Source organism: Hyperoodon ampullatus (genome assembly GCF_949752795.1).
Source record: "Hyperoodon ampullatus genome assembly, chromosome: 3".
Taxonomy (NCBI): domain Eukaryota; kingdom Metazoa; phylum Chordata; class Mammalia; order Artiodactyla; family Ziphiidae; genus Hyperoodon; species Hyperoodon ampullatus.
The window spans coordinates 34,990,870-35,008,907 of record NC_136916.1 but is presented as its reverse complement, the minus strand read 5'-3'; the positions used below and the strand labels follow the sequence as shown (position 1 = coordinate 35,008,907).

At 38.3% G+C, this 18,038-nt stretch overlaps 1 protein-coding gene across 1 annotated transcript in view; it reads left to right on the top strand.

Annotated features, from left to right (window-relative positions):
- ADAMTSL3 (ADAMTS like 3) overlaps positions 1 to 18,038 on the top strand; it is a gene marked incomplete at its 5' end in the record, with an annotated part of 559,659 nt that overhangs the window by 415,486 nt on the left and 126,135 nt on the right. The window contains 1 exon segment of the mRNA XM_079701202.1: positions 6,489 to 6,778. Coding sequence (XP_079557328.1) covers positions 6,489 to 6,778 — 290 coding nt within the window.

Here is an 18,038-nt window from a genome sequence, read left to right as displayed (position 1 = left end):
TTGTGCTATTTGTATTTGCTAAAATCAAATTAGGTTATGTTTCAGGCAGCTGTTTTTCTCACAACAGCAGTAAACAACTAATACTGAGGACTTCTTTTGTGCCAGACTGTGTTCTAAGTGTTCCATGTGGATTAACTGATTTAATTCTCACAGTGACCCCATAAGGAGGCATTATTATTAGCTTCATTTTAGGGATGAGGAAACAAAGGCATAGATTAAGGAATTATCCAACATTTCAGAGCTATTAAGTGGTGGATGGTGATTCTCTGGCATGTGATACTAGGAAGAGCTCCAACTTTATGTTAGGAGACCTGAATTCAAGTCTCTCCCATCCTTAGGTTGGTCTAATAGGGCAGATAGAGAAGTTAGTGATTATATTATGGTATTGTAAGGCTTAGGAGGTCAGGGATGGCTTCCTGGGAGAGATGGTACATGAAATGATGCCCTAAGATGAACACAGATGTCAGAACAGCATGTCAGGTATTGAGGTTGCATGTTGGCCAACTGGCCTATGGGGGCCACACCTGGACATTGAGGTACTAAGCGTGGAGAGGGGGCTGGAGGAGAAGTAGGTGGTAATGGCAGCTAGGAAAGTAAGCAAGTCTTGGAGGTCTTCCATGGTTCATAAAGGAATTTGGACTTCACCTGGAGGCAGTGAGAGCCATTTAAGGATTTTTAACAAGTGATGTAATCATGATTACATTTTTAGAGAGATCTTTCTGGATGTCTGCAGTTTGTTTCTAATTATTTACTATGATAAATAAAACTGTAGCAAATCTCAAATTGCCCATCTCTTCATCTCTAATTGTCTCCTTGGGACACGTTTGCTGGGGTGGAATTTCTGGGCCAGAAGATAGGCACGTTGAAGGCATTTAATTTCTACTGTCAAATTTCCTTTTTAAAATTTAAACAAAAGGTACTATAGTGTTCAGGCAGTGCTGAATCTTGTTTTGTTTTTGTTTTTCCCCCATAGTAATTTTAAAAATTAAATTCTCATTAAATTGGAGTGGATCTCCGTGCATTTTTTTCTGGAAGATTATACAGATGGCATGCTCTCTAAGACCCTCTATATTTAAGGATGCCTTTCTTATACCCTCAAATGAGCAGGAATATGAACTCTTGTTTAATAAGCTATCTTCTTTTTTTTTTTTTCTTAAAACTGTGGACATATGGCTCTGGATATTGAAAAGGAAATATTTGCGCCTAAACTGTCCTTCCTCCTTGTGTTGTGAACCATTTTTTTTTTCTGCTTAGATATAAGATTTTCCCCATATACTTAAAATTAGAGGATTTTTCTAGAATAAGTCCAGGTTCTATTTTCTTTTCAGTAATTTTGGTAAACAGTGAGGGCTTTTAGGACATAGATTCAAATCTTTCTTGGGTGCATGAAAGTTTTCTTCTGTTGTATTTGTGCCTCTTTTCTGTTATTTTTCTTATTTATTCTAAAGGTTCACCAACTGTCTGTATTGCATCTCTTCTCTATTTTTAACATGTGATATTTTCCCCCACCTCTTTGTCTTTTTTCCTCCATGTTTTGGAAGCACACCTCCCCTTCAAACAAAAGCACTTGCCCTCCTCATCATTGAATGTATTTCCTACTATTCATTTGGATTTTCTTCTGTAATAGAGCAAACTTTGCATTATTTTTGTATTTTTCAGTCTTTTCTCAACCAAGCCAGAGGTCTTTTTTCCAGCCATGTTTTAACTCCTTAACCCCATCATTTATCTTTTGTTTTGTAGAATGCTTCCTTGAATTTTATTGTCATTAAATTTTAAGGAGATGCTATACATTTCCTTCTGTTTCTGATAATATTTTCCCCAAAATATGCTTTTCTTTCACTAATACAGGTTACATTCTTCTTCTTTTAGAGTGAAGAATTATTTTATCAAGTGGATATTGGTGTTTGTTTATTCATTTTTGAAATAAGAAAAGTAAATGCCCCCAAATAGTATTGTTGAATTTTCTTGGCATCCTTTTATTGTCATCTTGGATGATCTTAAAATGCATCTCTCACCTATGATCTCTCACTGCTGAGGCAGGGTAAAATAACGCCAGTAGCTACTTTGTAATCTTTGACAAATTACCCTCAGTTTCCACATCTGTAAGATGGGAATAATAACAATACTTCCTGATGGGGTTGTTGTTATGAGTAAATGATAAAATATATGTGAAGTACATAGAACAGTATCTCACACGAATAATAATGCAATGAATGTTAGTTGTCATTTTTTATTGTATTGTAATTATTGAACTTTTCACTCTGACATCTCATTTAATCCTTAACTAACCCCATTAGGTTGGTACCATTACTGTTCCTATTTTACAGAAAATTATGGCCTTCGTATTTGAATAACAATTTGACTGGACATAATATTCTTGGGACCCAGATTCTCTCTCTCAAAACTTTTGCTCCATCCTTTTCTGGTTTTGAATGTTGTGAGTCTGAAGTCCACCTGACTTTTTATTCTTATAGGGGACTTTTTTTTGTAATGCTTATACAATTCTTTCTTCATCCTCAAAGTTTTACTTTTTTAAGCCAGGTAAATTCATCTACACAAACATAGTGCTTTAAGACAACACAAATTTATTATCTCACAGTTCTGTAGGTCAGAAACCCAATAGATTCAACTGGTTTCTCTGGATCCCACTAGGCTAAAATCAAGATGTCTGTCAGCCTGAATGCTTCTCTGAAGGCTCTAGGGTGGAATCCACTCCCAGGCTCATTCAGGGAGTTGGCAGAATTCAGGCCCATGCAGTTGCAGAGCTGAAATCTCCATTTCCTTGCTGGCTGTTGGCCAGGAGTTGTTCTCAACTTCTGGAGGCCTCCTACATTCCTCAGCTCCTGGCCTCTTCCATCTTGGAGCCAGCAACAGCGGGCTGAGTACCTCTCATGCTTTGAATCTCTCTTGCCTCTTGTTCTGCTGCATCTCTCTAACTCCAGCCAGAGAATTTTTTCTGTTTTTAAGGACTCATGTGATTAGATTAGACCCACTAGGATAATCTCCCTATCTTGAGGTCATAACCTTAATCACATCTGCAAAATCCCTTTTGCAATGTAAGGTAACATATTCATTAATGCTAGGAATTAGGGTGTGGACATCTTTGGGGGGGCATTATTCTGCTGAAAGCTCTAGGTTTTTATGTTAATCATTTTTTCATCACTTTTTCCTGGAAGACAGCGTACCTTTCCAAGCTGTATTTTAGGCACATTTTTCGCATATTTTATTTATGAACACTTTTTTTCTGTTTCATGTGTTGAAACCTCTACTTGAAGAATCCAGTTGTCTTCAATATTGGATTTTTTAGGTTCTCTCTCATTTTATCTCTAAAAACTGCATTAAAAATCAATTTTAGAGAGGTATAATTTACATACAAAAACTGTCTATTCAAAGTGATGAGTTTTAACAGATGTACACAACCATAAAACCCCAGCCCCATTCATGATACAAAACATTCCCATCACCCCAAAAGCTTCCTTTGCAGCCCTTCCCTCCTTTCACCCCTCTAATTGCTTTAAAAGCTTCTCTTTCTCTCTCAACACTGCATTCACTTCCAAGTCTTGCTTCTGTGTCATTAATTTGATTTTCAGCCATATTTCTTCTGTTTTTCTTCTTAGTTCTGAATTATTTGTTAGTTTCTAATAATGTTATGTTTCATAGTTTGTTTCTTCAGCTCTATAGTTTTCCATTTTATTCTGTTGTTTTGTCATCTTGTGTCTAAGCTCTCATGTTAGTGAATTGCTCTTCTTTTAAATTCTTCTATTGTACAAAGACATAGGGAACATGCTCTGTTTCTCTGGTTTTGTTGTGCCCAGACATTGCTCTTCAAATGCTTGTGTGCAGCTGTGCTCCATTCTTTTCTTTAAAAAAAATTACTGCAGGAGAGAAACAAAAACAAAACAAGATTAAGAACTGCATGAACACTATACTATCTTTCCTTTAAATAAAAAATAATACATAGAAGAAGATCATGCTAGAAGATGCATACATTTTGGAGTTGCCATGGCTCCCCACGTCACCTCCCCCAAATCATTCATGGCTAATTTGGACAGCTCTGACATTTGTTTTTTAAGAGGACCCTTAAAAGGATCTTTGAAAACCAACTTGAGGAAATTCCCAGGTGGTACAGTGGTTAGGACTCTGTGCTTTCACTTTTGAGGGCCCGGGTTCTATCCCTGGTCTGGGAACTAAGATCCCACAATCCCCCCCAATTTTTTTAATTAAAAAATTGAACAGAAAAACAACTTGAAATATCCAGGACACCTAGAAAAATATCAAGTGTAACCATCATTTGCCCTTTTGGGAATTGAGGTGAGCCTTCCTCTCAGGATTCTGAATCTACAAGACACAAGAGTCCAATCTGAATGGAAAAAATCACTTCCCATTAAAACATAATCCCAAATTTTTAAGTTTTTATTAAAGTTTTTATACAAAGGCAAAAAGAGAAAAAATATTAATGATCATAGAAGTACCGCATTCATATGGTTAGAAAGTTCAAACATTTTAAAGCTGCAAAACAAAAAGTAAAAGCCTCCCTCTACACACTCCAGTTCCCAACTCTTGCAATTGCTTCCTGAAAAGAGAAATTTTATGTAACTCAGCATATATAGACATATAGCTATAAATATATACTATATATATAGTATATGCACTATATATGTATATATATGCCCTTTTGTGTGTTTAGACAAAAGATCATAGTATATATATCCCATACTTATTTCATTTAACAGTCTTCAAGGGAAGACTATTCCTTATCAATCACATAGACTCACCTCCTTCTTTTGAATGACCTCATCTTATTACATTCTATGGATGCATCATCTTAAATTTAATGTCTCCTCCTTTCCAGTTCTACCGTGGGAAAACAGCAAGCAAAGTAGAGAGTAAACATGCAAATATTACTCCAATACCACTCCATCCTGAGAAGTTAAGCAAAACCTTTCATGGAAATTGAGGATTAGAGAATAGAGTTTCCCACTAACAATTTTCAAACCAGGAAACAAAATGCGGAAAGGGAGGAGTTATTGATATTTCTTTATTGGGCTCATCTAAAGCAATGGTGTTTCAATTCTGCTGATTGGTATGTGCTATTGTGTACAACTGTAATGAAGCCTTATCTAGGGAAAGAAGCTTAGATGACTCTGAGAGACCCTTGTAACCATATCATTCTGAGATTTTAAACATTAAGCCTTGGAACTACATTTTAAGCAAACATCTCAGCAGCATTTTCTGAAGTTAGTTAGTACAACATCCCATGAATAGAGGCGTATATTCACTTAAATTTAGGAAATGATGCACATCATATTCCCCTCTTAAATATGTATGGTATGCATTCATATCATAGTTTTTGGAAAAGTTTTGCAGTAAATAAACCTATTCAACCTTATTGAAAGCAAAGTTTCCCAGACTTATTCTATTACCACACTCTTTCCAGCCTATTACTTGTTGATGATATCTTATGATGCAAATGTTCCTTCAGATTATCTTTAAAATATATGTCCCTATTGAATCTATGTTTTAAATTCAGTGCAGGAATCAGTAAACATTTTCTGTAAAGAGCCAGATAATAACTATTTTAGGTTTTGCAGACCAAACAGTCTATATTGCAAATACTCAGCTCTGCCATGTAACACAAAAGCAGCCATAAACAATGGTGAACGAGTGATCGTGGCTGTATTCCAATAAATCTTTAATTATGGACACACATTGAATTTTACGTCATTTTCACATGACACAAAATATTTTCCTTCTTTTTTCCCCCCAGCCATTGAAAACTATAAAAATCATTCTTAACAGGTAGGCTGGATTTGACCTTTGTAGGCCTTTGGTCTACAGACCAAAGGGTGACACCCTATGATTTAGTGGCTAATGATTCAGGATAAGAAAGAAATGCTTTATTCAGTCAGATTGGGCAACACCTGGGATATTTTCAAGAAGATTCAGAAGTTTTGTGTATTTATATATTAAATAGAAAAGAATATTAAAGCTTCATCCACTCTTTAGAAAGCATTTGTTATCCTACAGTTTAGCTCCTAAATATGGAGACATTTTAATAAAACTCTGCCTGTTAAGAAAGGGTAAGCTCAATAAAGATTTCTTGAATAAATACTGGTGAACATTTCCATATTATAAAAGAAATCAGAGTAGAAATGATCTCTACACAATGGTTTATTTATTACCAGATCTTAAAGAAAGCCTTTTAGTGATGATCTGCAAAGGTCAGAGCACAGAATTTGAATTATAAAATGGGTACAAAAGTTCAGTGTATCTCTGGTGCAAATTTCTTTCCGTGGCTGACGGGGTTGGAACATTTGTCAACGACACATTTTTGAGCACCAACAAAAGGACAGCATTCCAAATATATTGAATTCCCTCTGGATGAAGTTACTTTTTTCCTTCATAGAATGCTTGTCACTCCTTTTGTGGCCTCTCTTGAATGATTGCCCATGTCCTCCCCCCACCCGGGGCTCCCCCGTTTCACGCAGGTTCATTCCGGAGCCCTGGTCCGCCTGCAGCACCACGTGTGGGGCAGGCGTTCAGGTGCGAGAGGTGAAGTGCCGCGTGCTCCTGACGTTCATGCAGACGGAGACCGAGCTACCCGAGGAAGAGTGTGAAGGCCCCCGGCTGCCCACCGAGCGGCCCTGCCACCTGGAACCCTGTGACGAGAGCCCCACCTCCCGTGAGCTGGCCGCCTCCCAGCAGGAGCAGGACAGTGAGATGACTTACGACTGGGAGTATGCTGGATTCACCCCTTGCACCGCCACGTGTTTGGGAGGTATGTGATTTTTTGTTTAAGGGACAGTTAGGTCTTGCATTGCGGATGGTTTGAGAAATCACTAAATCGGTTAAGCCAAATATGCAAATTAGCAGAAGTCAAAAGGAGGTTAAGGTTGAATAATTGAAAACTATGCCCTTTCTTTCAGTTTTCATTGTGATTATTCTAGAAAGATAAAGGACTAGTGGCACTGTAGCTTATGCTCCTTGGCCTAAGCATCTGCCTAACTGAGATGGAGCGAGAGGTCACTGATTAATAGAGAATAAATAGGAAAATGCAGAAATGATTAGTTAAGGCAATCTTGTGCATAAAACAGAATTACAGATTGAGGCAGCCTGGGATTGCCCTATCTGATGCAACTCTTGGTCAGAAGCCATCCTTAGAAAATATTTAGGTCCATACCTGCACATTGGACCAGAAACCAGTGCAGAGCACACTGATCACCATGATTTATGTGTGTGTACATGTGGGGTAACATGCATAGCCAGGGGACCCTGTTAGGATTAAGAAGTGGTAATATAGTCAGGGGACCCCACTGGGGTGGAAGTTGGCCCCAAGGTGCTTTAAGCATTCCAGGATCCAAAAGGGAGTGGATGAGCCGACAGTGGGAGTCCAGATAGTCATTCTCTCTCTGTTGGAAGGAAAAAGACAGAAATAATCAATGGGAAACCTAGATCCTCTACTAACATGAAGGAGACTCATCTCATCAGGAATCCAGCCCCCTGACATCCTATCACTGACTCCTGACTGCGCCTTCCTGCCAGCTGTCGTGGCCAAAGTTGGGGGCTAGAAATGCTAGGAAGCTATTGCCTTAGGAGGCAGTTGGCTCAAGAGCACGCTCCACTCCTCCTGGTGGCCCTGCGCCCATTAGGAGCTCCCGTTCGGGTCTTAGAGCTCATGGACCAGTCATTGTGCCCGAGCCTCTCCTCTTTTGCCCCTCAGGCTCTTGAGTACATTCTCAATCCTTGCCATCCAGTCACTGTGACTTCATGGTATCTGTCTTTCTCCTTTCTTGTCTAATCAACCTGTAAACCCACCTATCCTAGACACCAGCCTGTCAATAAACCCAGATGAGGTGGTGTGTGCTTTACCCCCAGGTTTCAGCTAAGCTACTGCCTTTCGCCTGGAGGTACACATGTGCAAGTTAGGAGGAGAACCCTTATCTGCCTCCAGATTCTCTCTGTCTCTTACTTGCTTCTCCCTGGTTCCTAGAAGCCCATCCCAACTAGCCAGGAGTTTAGCCTGGTTCACTTGGACCCTAAATGTCTGCTAATGTCTCTTCCCTTCCGGGCACCTAAGTCTCAGTTACCTGCACACTGCCACATGTCTGCTGTTGCCCCAAAACCTAACTACTGCTCCCTCTGGGTTCAGGGTCCTGGCCACGTCTTTTGTTATATCTTGGAAACCTTAAGACTGACATGCCCTTGGCAATCTGGGAGCTAGTACTTTCTTGATGAATCTGGGGAAACCCTCTAGAGATAGTCACTGGGATGCAAAAATGTCCTCTTATTCAATTGCAGTTATAGATGTCTGGAACTTTCTACTACATGACTACAAAATGCAGCTATCTCTACCACTTCTGAGCCACTACATTGCTGTATTTTCACTAGGGACTTGGAGCTTTGTCTTTCATTATGAGAGCAGAAATAAGCCCTGCTATTGCTTGCATACCCCAAAACTACTGTGTTAATCTCAGGCTTTTAAATACTGCCCTTGATAGAATTACTGTTGCATCTAGTACTCTGTCATCCTTGACTTCGGTTCTTTTCCTGAGTGGGAAGGCCCTCTCCAGATGGGAAAATATGGCTTGTTGGGTCCTTGGAACTCAACAGGCCACTAGGAGCTGCCCAAGGAAAATTGACCAGGTAAATTCTGATTCAGTTGGGAGAGTCTATTAGACCTCATTTTTGGAGCCTGATGCCAAAATGTTGGGATCTGCTGTGTTCCCAGTGTCCACTAAGACAGCCCTAGTTTCCACCTCCAGGATGCCTGGACCCCTGGAATGATTTTTTTTTGGTAACAACTTTATTAAGATATTAATTCACACACCATATGATTTATATATTTAAAGTATACAATTTGGTGTTTTTAAGTATATTCATCAAGTTGTGCAGCCATCATCACAATCAGTTTTAGAACACTTTCCCCCCAAAAGAACCCTGTATCCTTAAGAAATCACTCCCCATTTTCCCTCAAGCCCCCATTTTCCTGCTAGCAGCAGCCTCTGGCAACTACTAATCTACTTTCTATTTATTCTGGACATTTCATATAAATGGAATCACACAATAAGCAATCTTCTGTGACCCCTTTCTTTAATTTAGTGTGTTTTCTATGTTCATCCATGTTGTAGCATAAGTCAGTACTTCATTTCTTTTTAGGACTGAATACTATTCCATTGTATGGCTATATCACATTTATCCATTCATCAGTTAGAATTTGGATTATTTGCATGTCTTTGGTATTATGAGAAATACTGCTCTGAACATTCATGTTCACATTTTTGTATGGACATATGTCTTCATTTCTCTTGGGTATATACTTAGGAGTAATAGCATGACCAGGATCTGTTTAAAACATAAAAGTTTTTGTGAAACTTGACTAATGCAGTTTATCCTATGGGCACTGTGGACCTTTTGGCCTATTGTGAGGAGAAAAATGCCTTGCACATGTTAGAAATGCATTTCAGTATTCAGATGGTTGATGGGAAGGTGTCCATTTATTTCTGACATCCTCTTGTGTATCTGGAACGCATTTTACATATTTTAATAGCCCTCAACTTGGTAATCTTTCAACTTTCAGTTAAACAGAATTTAACCTTGTGAGGGTGCCTTGAGTTGTGTAATTCAGAATTATATCATTAAGATGAACCTTGGATACCCACTAACCCAAATTTTACAGTTGAGGAAGCTGAGGATTAGAGGGCATCACACAGTCCAAAATAGAAGATGAACAGCTTAATTGTCATTCTTTAGAGAGTGTTGATTGAACTGTCAGCGCTTATAATAAGCTTCTTAACTTTGTAAAAAGTAATGTTTTTAATTTCTTGGGTTCAAGCTTAAAATTTCCTTTTAAATACATAACTAAATTCTATAAAAACTGGAAAGCTTGGAGGATTATAAAATCCTCTATAAATGCAGGAAACCGGACACCTGCTCTGCGCTAGACTCCATGCTCTGCACTTGCTTCTGGGCTCAATATCAGCGTATAAAATGAAGGCATAGTTCTTGTCCTGATGGAGTGCAGCTTTTGATTATTTCGGCTTTACTGTCTCTACTGCATTACTTATAGGCAGTGATACTTGCCTCTCTGTGATCCATTTTAATGTGGTTTTAGAGGCTTGGCCTCTACAAGTCCACTTATGTGTGGTTTTGAATGTGGGTTTTTAACCCTCACCTGGATAATAGGGAGGGTAAGTCTGCAGTGACTGAAAACCACAGGAAAGTAGAATTTCCACAGGCATATAGTTATTTCTTCAACATTCCTGTTTCTGTAGAAAAATAAGATACACAAATTATAGATTTCCAAAAAGATAAACTTTCAGTCACATCCTGATATTGTGTATTTGTATATTCTAACTTGCCTTCACATCATACAGGAAATAAAAGTAAATCCGTTTATTGTCACTACTGATGATTAAGAACGTTTTACAAATCTGCTTTCATACTGGAGTGGCAACAGAGAATTCTTTTTCAATTCCCAAAAGTATGAAGCATGCAGACATATTCAATTTCCATCTTCCAGAGTGTGTGTATGTATGTATGTATACAGCATTGTGTGTTGTGTGTGTGTATGTGTGTGTGTGTATGTGTGCGTGTGTACATACATGTACATTCTAGAAGTTATGCTTACCTCTGGTAAGGTTTTGTAATTTACTACATCATAAACATTCCTCACTAAACTTTTCTTTGGTATCTTATATTATTTGTTGCATTTATGACCTTTCATTTTCACCCTTGTATTTTCTAAAAAGCACAGGCTAGTAGGATACACATGGATTTTGAGGCCTGGCCCCATTTTTTTTTTTTTTTTTTTTGCAGTACGCGGGCCTCTCACTGTTGTGGCCTCTCCCGTTGCGGAGCACAGGCTCCGGACGTGCAGGCTCAGCGGCCATGGCTCACGGGCCCAGCCGCTCCGTGGCATGTGGGATCTTCCCGGACCGGGGCATGAACCCATGTCCCCTGCATCGGCAGGCGGACTCTCAACCACTGTGCCACCAGGGAAGCCCCTGGCCCCATTTTTGAACCCTAGTTCTGCCACTCCCTTTGAGCTAGTTATTTAAGTTTGTAGAGGTTTATTTTTGTAAAATGAGAAGAGCCATATCTACCTTATTAGGATTAATGAAAGGATTAACTGTTATTCTTTTTTTTTTAACATCTTTATTGGAGTATAACTGCTTTACAATGGTGTGTTAGTTTCTGCTTTATAACAAAGTAAATCAGCTATACATATACATGTACCCCCATATATTACTCAGCCATAAAAAGAAATGAAATTAACTCTGATTCTTAAACAAGGTTATGTTGGAGAGGTGTTTAATCACAGTGCCTGACACGTGGTATATAATAAATGTTGGTGGGATGATTGGTTTATAATATAATAATAGTAGGTTATTCATCTTATATTAGACTACTGTTTTTTTCTCCTTTTTAAAAAAAATCTGACTAAACTGCTGAAGCCCTTCATGCATCTAACAGTTTCCGAGTGCATTCTTTTGAATTCTTCAAGTAAATAATCATCTGCAATTAATGATGATTTTTCTCTTTCTATTTCCAATAGTTATTTATCTTGTTTATGTTTTATATCTTACTGCATTGTCCAAAATTTCCAAAACGATAGTAAATAATGCGGATAATGCCAACTTTGCCTTGGTCTTGACATTAGCAGGAATCTCTCTATTGTTTCATTCAAAAACAACAGCCTATAAATATTTAGTGCATGTTTCTTTGTGCCAAGCACTTGCCTAGGTGATACGGACTCAGTATTTCCTACCTTTGGAACTCAAATCTAGTGAGTGAAATGTGTTACTCACATAATCACACACACACGTATGTAAAGTTACAGCTGGTTATAGCAGCTACAGAAGAAGTATGTGGTTCTTTGAAAGCATATAATAGGAGGAATTTGACCTAATTAGGGAAGTCAGGGAAAGCTTCCCTAAGAACAATTACACTCGAACTTAAATCTGAAAGATCAGGAATTAATTAAGCAAAAGAGAGGTTGGAGATGGTGGTACAAAGAGAATTTCCAGCAGAAAAAAGATCATGTGGAAGGGCCCTATGTGGTGGGAGGGCACATGGGACATTCCAGGAGCTGAAGAAGTCGGGCACAGCTGGGGTACTGAGAAAGACGGAGTTTAATGTGAGATGATGCTAGAGAGGAATGCAGGGGCCAGACAGTTAAGGCCTTACCGGCCGTGTTGATTTGGGTCTTTATCCCAAGATCAATGAGAAGCCATTCAAGTCATTAAAGTGGGAGTTAATGATCAAATGTTTATTTATTTCAAAAAGGTTAGTCGGTTGTATTGTAAAAAAGGGATTAGAAGGGTTTATAGCAGATGTAAGAGGGACCATCAAGGAAGCTTTCGCCTGGTCCAGGAAAGAGCTTGGGCTGGAGTGGTGATGATGATGGAGATGGAGTGACCAGATGACTTTGAGAGATGTTGAGAAGGGAAAAAGTCTGTCAGTGGAGTGGGCCAGTGGGAGTGAGGTGGCAGGTCTGAGTCCTAAGATTCTCTTCTGAGATGATGAGTGCCGACAGGTGGTCCAGTTTGGCAGAAAGAAATCGTGACTTCAGTTTGGACATAATGATTTTTTTTTTTTTTTTTTTTTTTGCGGTACGCGGGCCTCTCACTGCTGTGGCCTCTCCCGTTGCGGAGCACAGGCTCTGGATGCGCAGGCTCAGCAGCCATGGCTCACGGGCCCAGCCGCTCCGCGGCATGTGGGACCTTCCCAGACCGGGGCACGAACCCGTTTCCCCTGCATCGGCAGGCGGACTCTCAACCATTGCGCCACCAGGGAGGCCCTGGACATAATGATTTTAAAGTGCCTTTAGACTTCCAAATGGAGATGCTAAAGAGACAGTTGAATGTGTGAGTCTGAAGCAAAGTGGCAAGATCTAGCCTGGAAATATACATTTACGAGTCATCTGTGTACAGAGAGAATTGAAGCCAGGGGCATGGATGCAAATCTTCAGGAAGAGAACACCTGTGAGCCGTGGGGAGGGTCTAAGAATGAGCTTTGAGGAAATTCAACATCTGATGGCTGGGTGGAGGATACTGAGCCACAAAAGTCAATGCAATGAAGAGGTCAGCCAGATAGGAGCAAAACCAGGAGGGAGTGGTGTGGTGGGAACCATAAATCACAGCATGATCCTTTTTGACCCACCTCCTAGAGAAATGGAAATAAAAACAAAAATAAACAAATGCGACCTAATGAAACTTAAAAGCTTTTGCATAGCGGAGGAAACCATAAACAAGACGAAAAGACAACCCTCAGAATGGGAGAAAATATTTGCAAATGAAACTGAGAAACATTTAATCTCCAAAATATACAAGCAGCTCATGCAGCTTAATATCAAAAAAATAAACAACCCAATCCAAAAATGGGCAGAAGACCTAAATAGACATTTCTCCAAAGCAGATATACAGATTTCCAACAAACACATGAAAGGATGCTCAACATCACTAATCATTAGAGAAATGCAAATCAAAACTACAATGTGTCACCTCACATTGGCCAGAATGGCCATCACCAAAAAATCTACAAACAATACATACTGGAGAGGGTGTGGAGAAAAGGGAACCCTCTTGCATTGTTGGTGAGAATGTAAATTGATACAGCCCCTATGGAGAACAGTGTGGAGGTTCCTTAAAAAACTAAAAATAGAACTACCATACAATCCAGCAACCCCACTACTGGGTATATACCCTGAGAAAACCATAATTCAAAAAAAGTCATGTACCACAATGTTCATTGCAGCTCTATTTACAATAGCCAGGACATGGAAACAAGCTAAGTGTCCATCAGCAGATGAAAGGATAAAGAAAATGTGGCACATGTACAACAGAATATTACTCAGCCATAAAAAGAAATGCAACTGAGTTATTTGTAGTGAGGTGGGTGGACCTAGAGTCTGTCATACAGAGTGAAGAAAGTCAGAAAAGCAAACACTGTATGCTAACACATATATATGGAATCTAAAAAAAACAAAAAAAAATGGATCTGAAGAACCTAGGGGCAGGACAGGAATAAAGACACAGACGTAGAAAATGGACTTGAGGACACGGGGAGGGAGAAGGGTAAGCTGGGACAAAGTGAGAGAGTGGCATGGACATATACACACTACCAATGTAAAATAGATAGTGGGAAGCAGCTGCATAGCACACGGAGATCAGCTCTGTGCTTTGTGACCACCTAGAGGGGTGGGATAGGGAGGGTGGGAGGGAGACGCAAGAGGGAGAGGATATGGGGATATATGTATACATATAGGTGATTCACTTTGTTATACGGCAGAAACTAACACAACATTGTAAAGCAATTATACTCCAATAAAGATGTTAAAAGTAAAATAAAATAAAAATACACATACAAAAAAAAGGCAAGGAGAAAGTTCCAGAATGAAAGCAAAAGGCAAAGTATCAACAAATGTCCTAAGATGCAAGGGAGTGAAATTCAAAGCCTGGTTGTGGAGCTCATTCTTAAATAGTTGCAGGAGCAGCTCCTAATGGAAACTGGCAAGGGAAAGGCGAGGATGGATGTGAGGGTAGGTGGGTTTATCTGCTTGATCGCAGGAAGTTCCTATCTGGTTGTTTCTGTTTGAGTGTGTGAATATTTGCGTGTGAGTGATTTGGTATGTGAATGCCCAGTTGTTTGAGGTCACATGTAGTATTCTTTTATTATACTTTTGACTTGATTACAATGTGCTAGTATTTAATTTAGGGTTTTCCATGCATGTATGAATGATATTGATGAACGTAGGTATCATCTATTGAGCGTGGTGGAGTACAAGAATGCCTTCCTGCAAATGGGAAAGTAGGACTGCAAGCTGATTTGGCCCAGTATGGGCTCGTTTTAGCATACATCCTATGGAGATGTGTTCCCGACACGGTACATCAGCAATAGCTGTTTTGTTCTCTTCAAATCCCTTCAAATCATAACAGGCCTCTAGCTGTAGTTTCTTCCAGCTACTCTTGATATAATTGGTCACTTCCTTTCAGGCTCCAGTGATGTTTATGATGCCCTTCATAAGGCCAAATGGCTTTCAACAGTCCTTAATTTTTACCAGCTGTCTCCTCATCTGGCTCCTAAAATGAACTCACCTATTTTGGAGTGCTATAAAACTTGCATTTTCATACCAAAATGGCACACCTCTGGGTCCATACCATATTATGGTTCTACTTTTTTTCATTACCTGGTAGTTTATAGTAGTATTTATTCTGTCATACTGGCTAATCAGCAGAGGGAAAAACCTATGCTAACTGTTCTTTTCAATATGGCCCTAGGCTTGCATCTGTCATATAGCATTGTATAAGGAAACACTATATGAAGTAGATCTGGATTTTTTTTCTTTTATAGATTTTTGTCATCAGGTTTATACTAGTTTTGTGAGATGAATTGGAGTTTTCCATAACTTTTAATAATCTTAAATAGTTCATATCATAGATGCTATCTGTTTTAAAAGTTTGAAAGAATTTGTTTCTACAACTGTCTAAATTCAGTTCTCGCTTTTCCCTCTTGGGGGCAGGATTGAGGGGGGAGCATTGTGGCTGGATCTTTAACATCATTTTCAAGTTTCCCCCCTGCTTATTGTTATATTCAAGGTCTTAATTTTAAAGTGAATTTCATAATTTAGATTTTCTTGGAAATAAGTCATCTATTTCATGATATTAAAACCATCATCAAGAGATGTTCATCTAGTCTCAAGTTGCTTTAAGGCTTCCTCTTCTCTTTTTTCTTGTCACAAATAATGTGTAACCTAGTCACTCTTTTTGACCTAGGAGTTTTATAGGAAATGACTTTTAAAAAATTCTAATGTTTGGATTGGGGGGTGGGTTCATTGTTTATTATTCATTTATAGTTGGACTCTATTATGGTCAAGAATGTTACTTGCATAATTTCTGGCTTTTGGAATTTAGTGCAGTTTTCTTTATAGACTCATATAGGATCAATTTTTGTTAATGTTCCACTGGTGCTTAAAAAGAGCATATTACATCTGTTTCTAAGGGCCAAGGCTATTTGGTATTTTATCAACATAATTTTCTTATTCAAATCATTTTCCCACTTTGAAAAATAATTTGATATGTTAAATAGTGGGTGTCATCTTAAAGGTTCTGACTATAGATTTTTTTATTGCCCCAGGTATTTCTTACTGTGTGTGTGTGTGTGTGTGTGTGTGTGTGTGTGACGTTACTTGGCATGTTGAATTAGTCAAGATTTGTTTGCAAGAAATCCAACTCAAACTAACCTTAAACCAACAAAAGGCAATGTATTAGCTCATTTATTGGCTCTGCTTCCCCTCATAGAGTCTGTGTTTTTACCCTTTAATTATGAATTCATTTCTTGATGTAGGCTTTGGATATTTTTTTGCCAAAGAAAAAACAACCCTCTTACTATGACATTGTAGAAGTCAAATGTGAAGTGAAGGATGTTGCCTCATGCTACCAAAGGAATTTATTAGAAAAATTACATCGAAATTTCAACACTTGATTTATTTTATGACTTCTAAATGCATATTTGCAACTACTATCCACATTTTAAGTATAAGATGAAGTAAACTTATTTTTATAATTTTTACTTTTGAGGATAAAGGTTTGCTCAAACCTCTTGAAGTGAAAAGTGGTGAAGTCATGTTGTAGGCCCAGTATGTGGGAAGGGAGATATTCTCGTGGCCGTTTTTGGAAAATGCATTCTACCTCAATAAGTATCCTAAATCGCCTATTAAACTTTTATATTTTTTTGAGTAAAGTTGCTTTAAGACCCAAAGATTTGTCACAAATGTTGTGGAATTCCATCAAAATGGTTAAAATGAGATAACTTTGGTGCTGTCAGACTCACCCCCTCAGTCTCCAGAAAACGTTTCAAAATAGTCTCTAAGTGTAGTTTCTAAATAATTTTGATTACAAATTAAAATATATGTGAAAGATAACTGAATTTTTCTCAGATTAAAAAGAAATGAAACCTGCTAGAAAATGAACATCTATGTCCCTGTAAAATCACTAAGAAAGTTTGACATTTGCTGGTGAGAACCAAAGGTGTGATGTTGTAGCAGTGTCTCCTTGTATTTCAGGTGAGCCAGTGTTTATTAAAAAAAAGAAAAAGGTTCATGGAAGATGCATGGAGATTTAAGACTGCATCCTGCCATGGACGGGAGCATAAGATTACAACTGAAGAAAGCAAAAGAAAATTTAGTGAAAAGAACTGAACATCTCAAATACATATCTTATACATACTTTTGGCCTGTACTGCATTCTGCGAAATATTGTAAAATGGTTGAATTGAAACATGGCATTTGGAAAAAGAACCACAATCTTATAACATAATGGAACACACATTTTTGCATGAAACTGAATACATTTGCGTATTTCAAACAGCATAGTCAGTCGCTATTACAATTTTCATTTGATTTTTTTCATCAAAAGTTTCATTTATATTTTGTTCAGTTCTGATTTCCCAATAATTTTTTTTTTTTGTCTCAACAAAAAAAAGAAGAGTGGTTAAGACATGGACTTTGGGGTCAGACAGACCTGTCTAGCCTCAAAGGAAAAATGTGCCTGTGAAAGTTCATATTTGAACAGGGAAGCTGGTTGGCTGTATTGCATTTTGGAATCCCTCGGGTACAAAAGAAAGACCACTGAATTCGGAAGCAGGAAATCTGATTTTCAGTTTTGAATCTACCACTCTTTTGCGGTCTTCATTTCTCTTTCAACTGTTTCCTTATGATTAAATTAATAAAATGGAGATAATGATACCATTCTTTTGACCTCACAAGATTATGGTGGGCTCAAATAATGTATTTGAAAGCACTTCATACACTGCAAATCACTTTCCCAATGGGAGGCATTGCTGTTGTTTTTGCTAGTAATAGAAATATTACTAATGATAATATTAGTGAACAGGAACTCCAACTCTAATGAAAATTTTAATAAGGGTTATACATCAAATTTAGCACATATTCAATGATACAAAGAAAGTGTTATTCTTTAGGAGCTGATATGAAAATTCCTCTTAGGGAAATTATTGTATATGTATTGAAGGAACTTTGA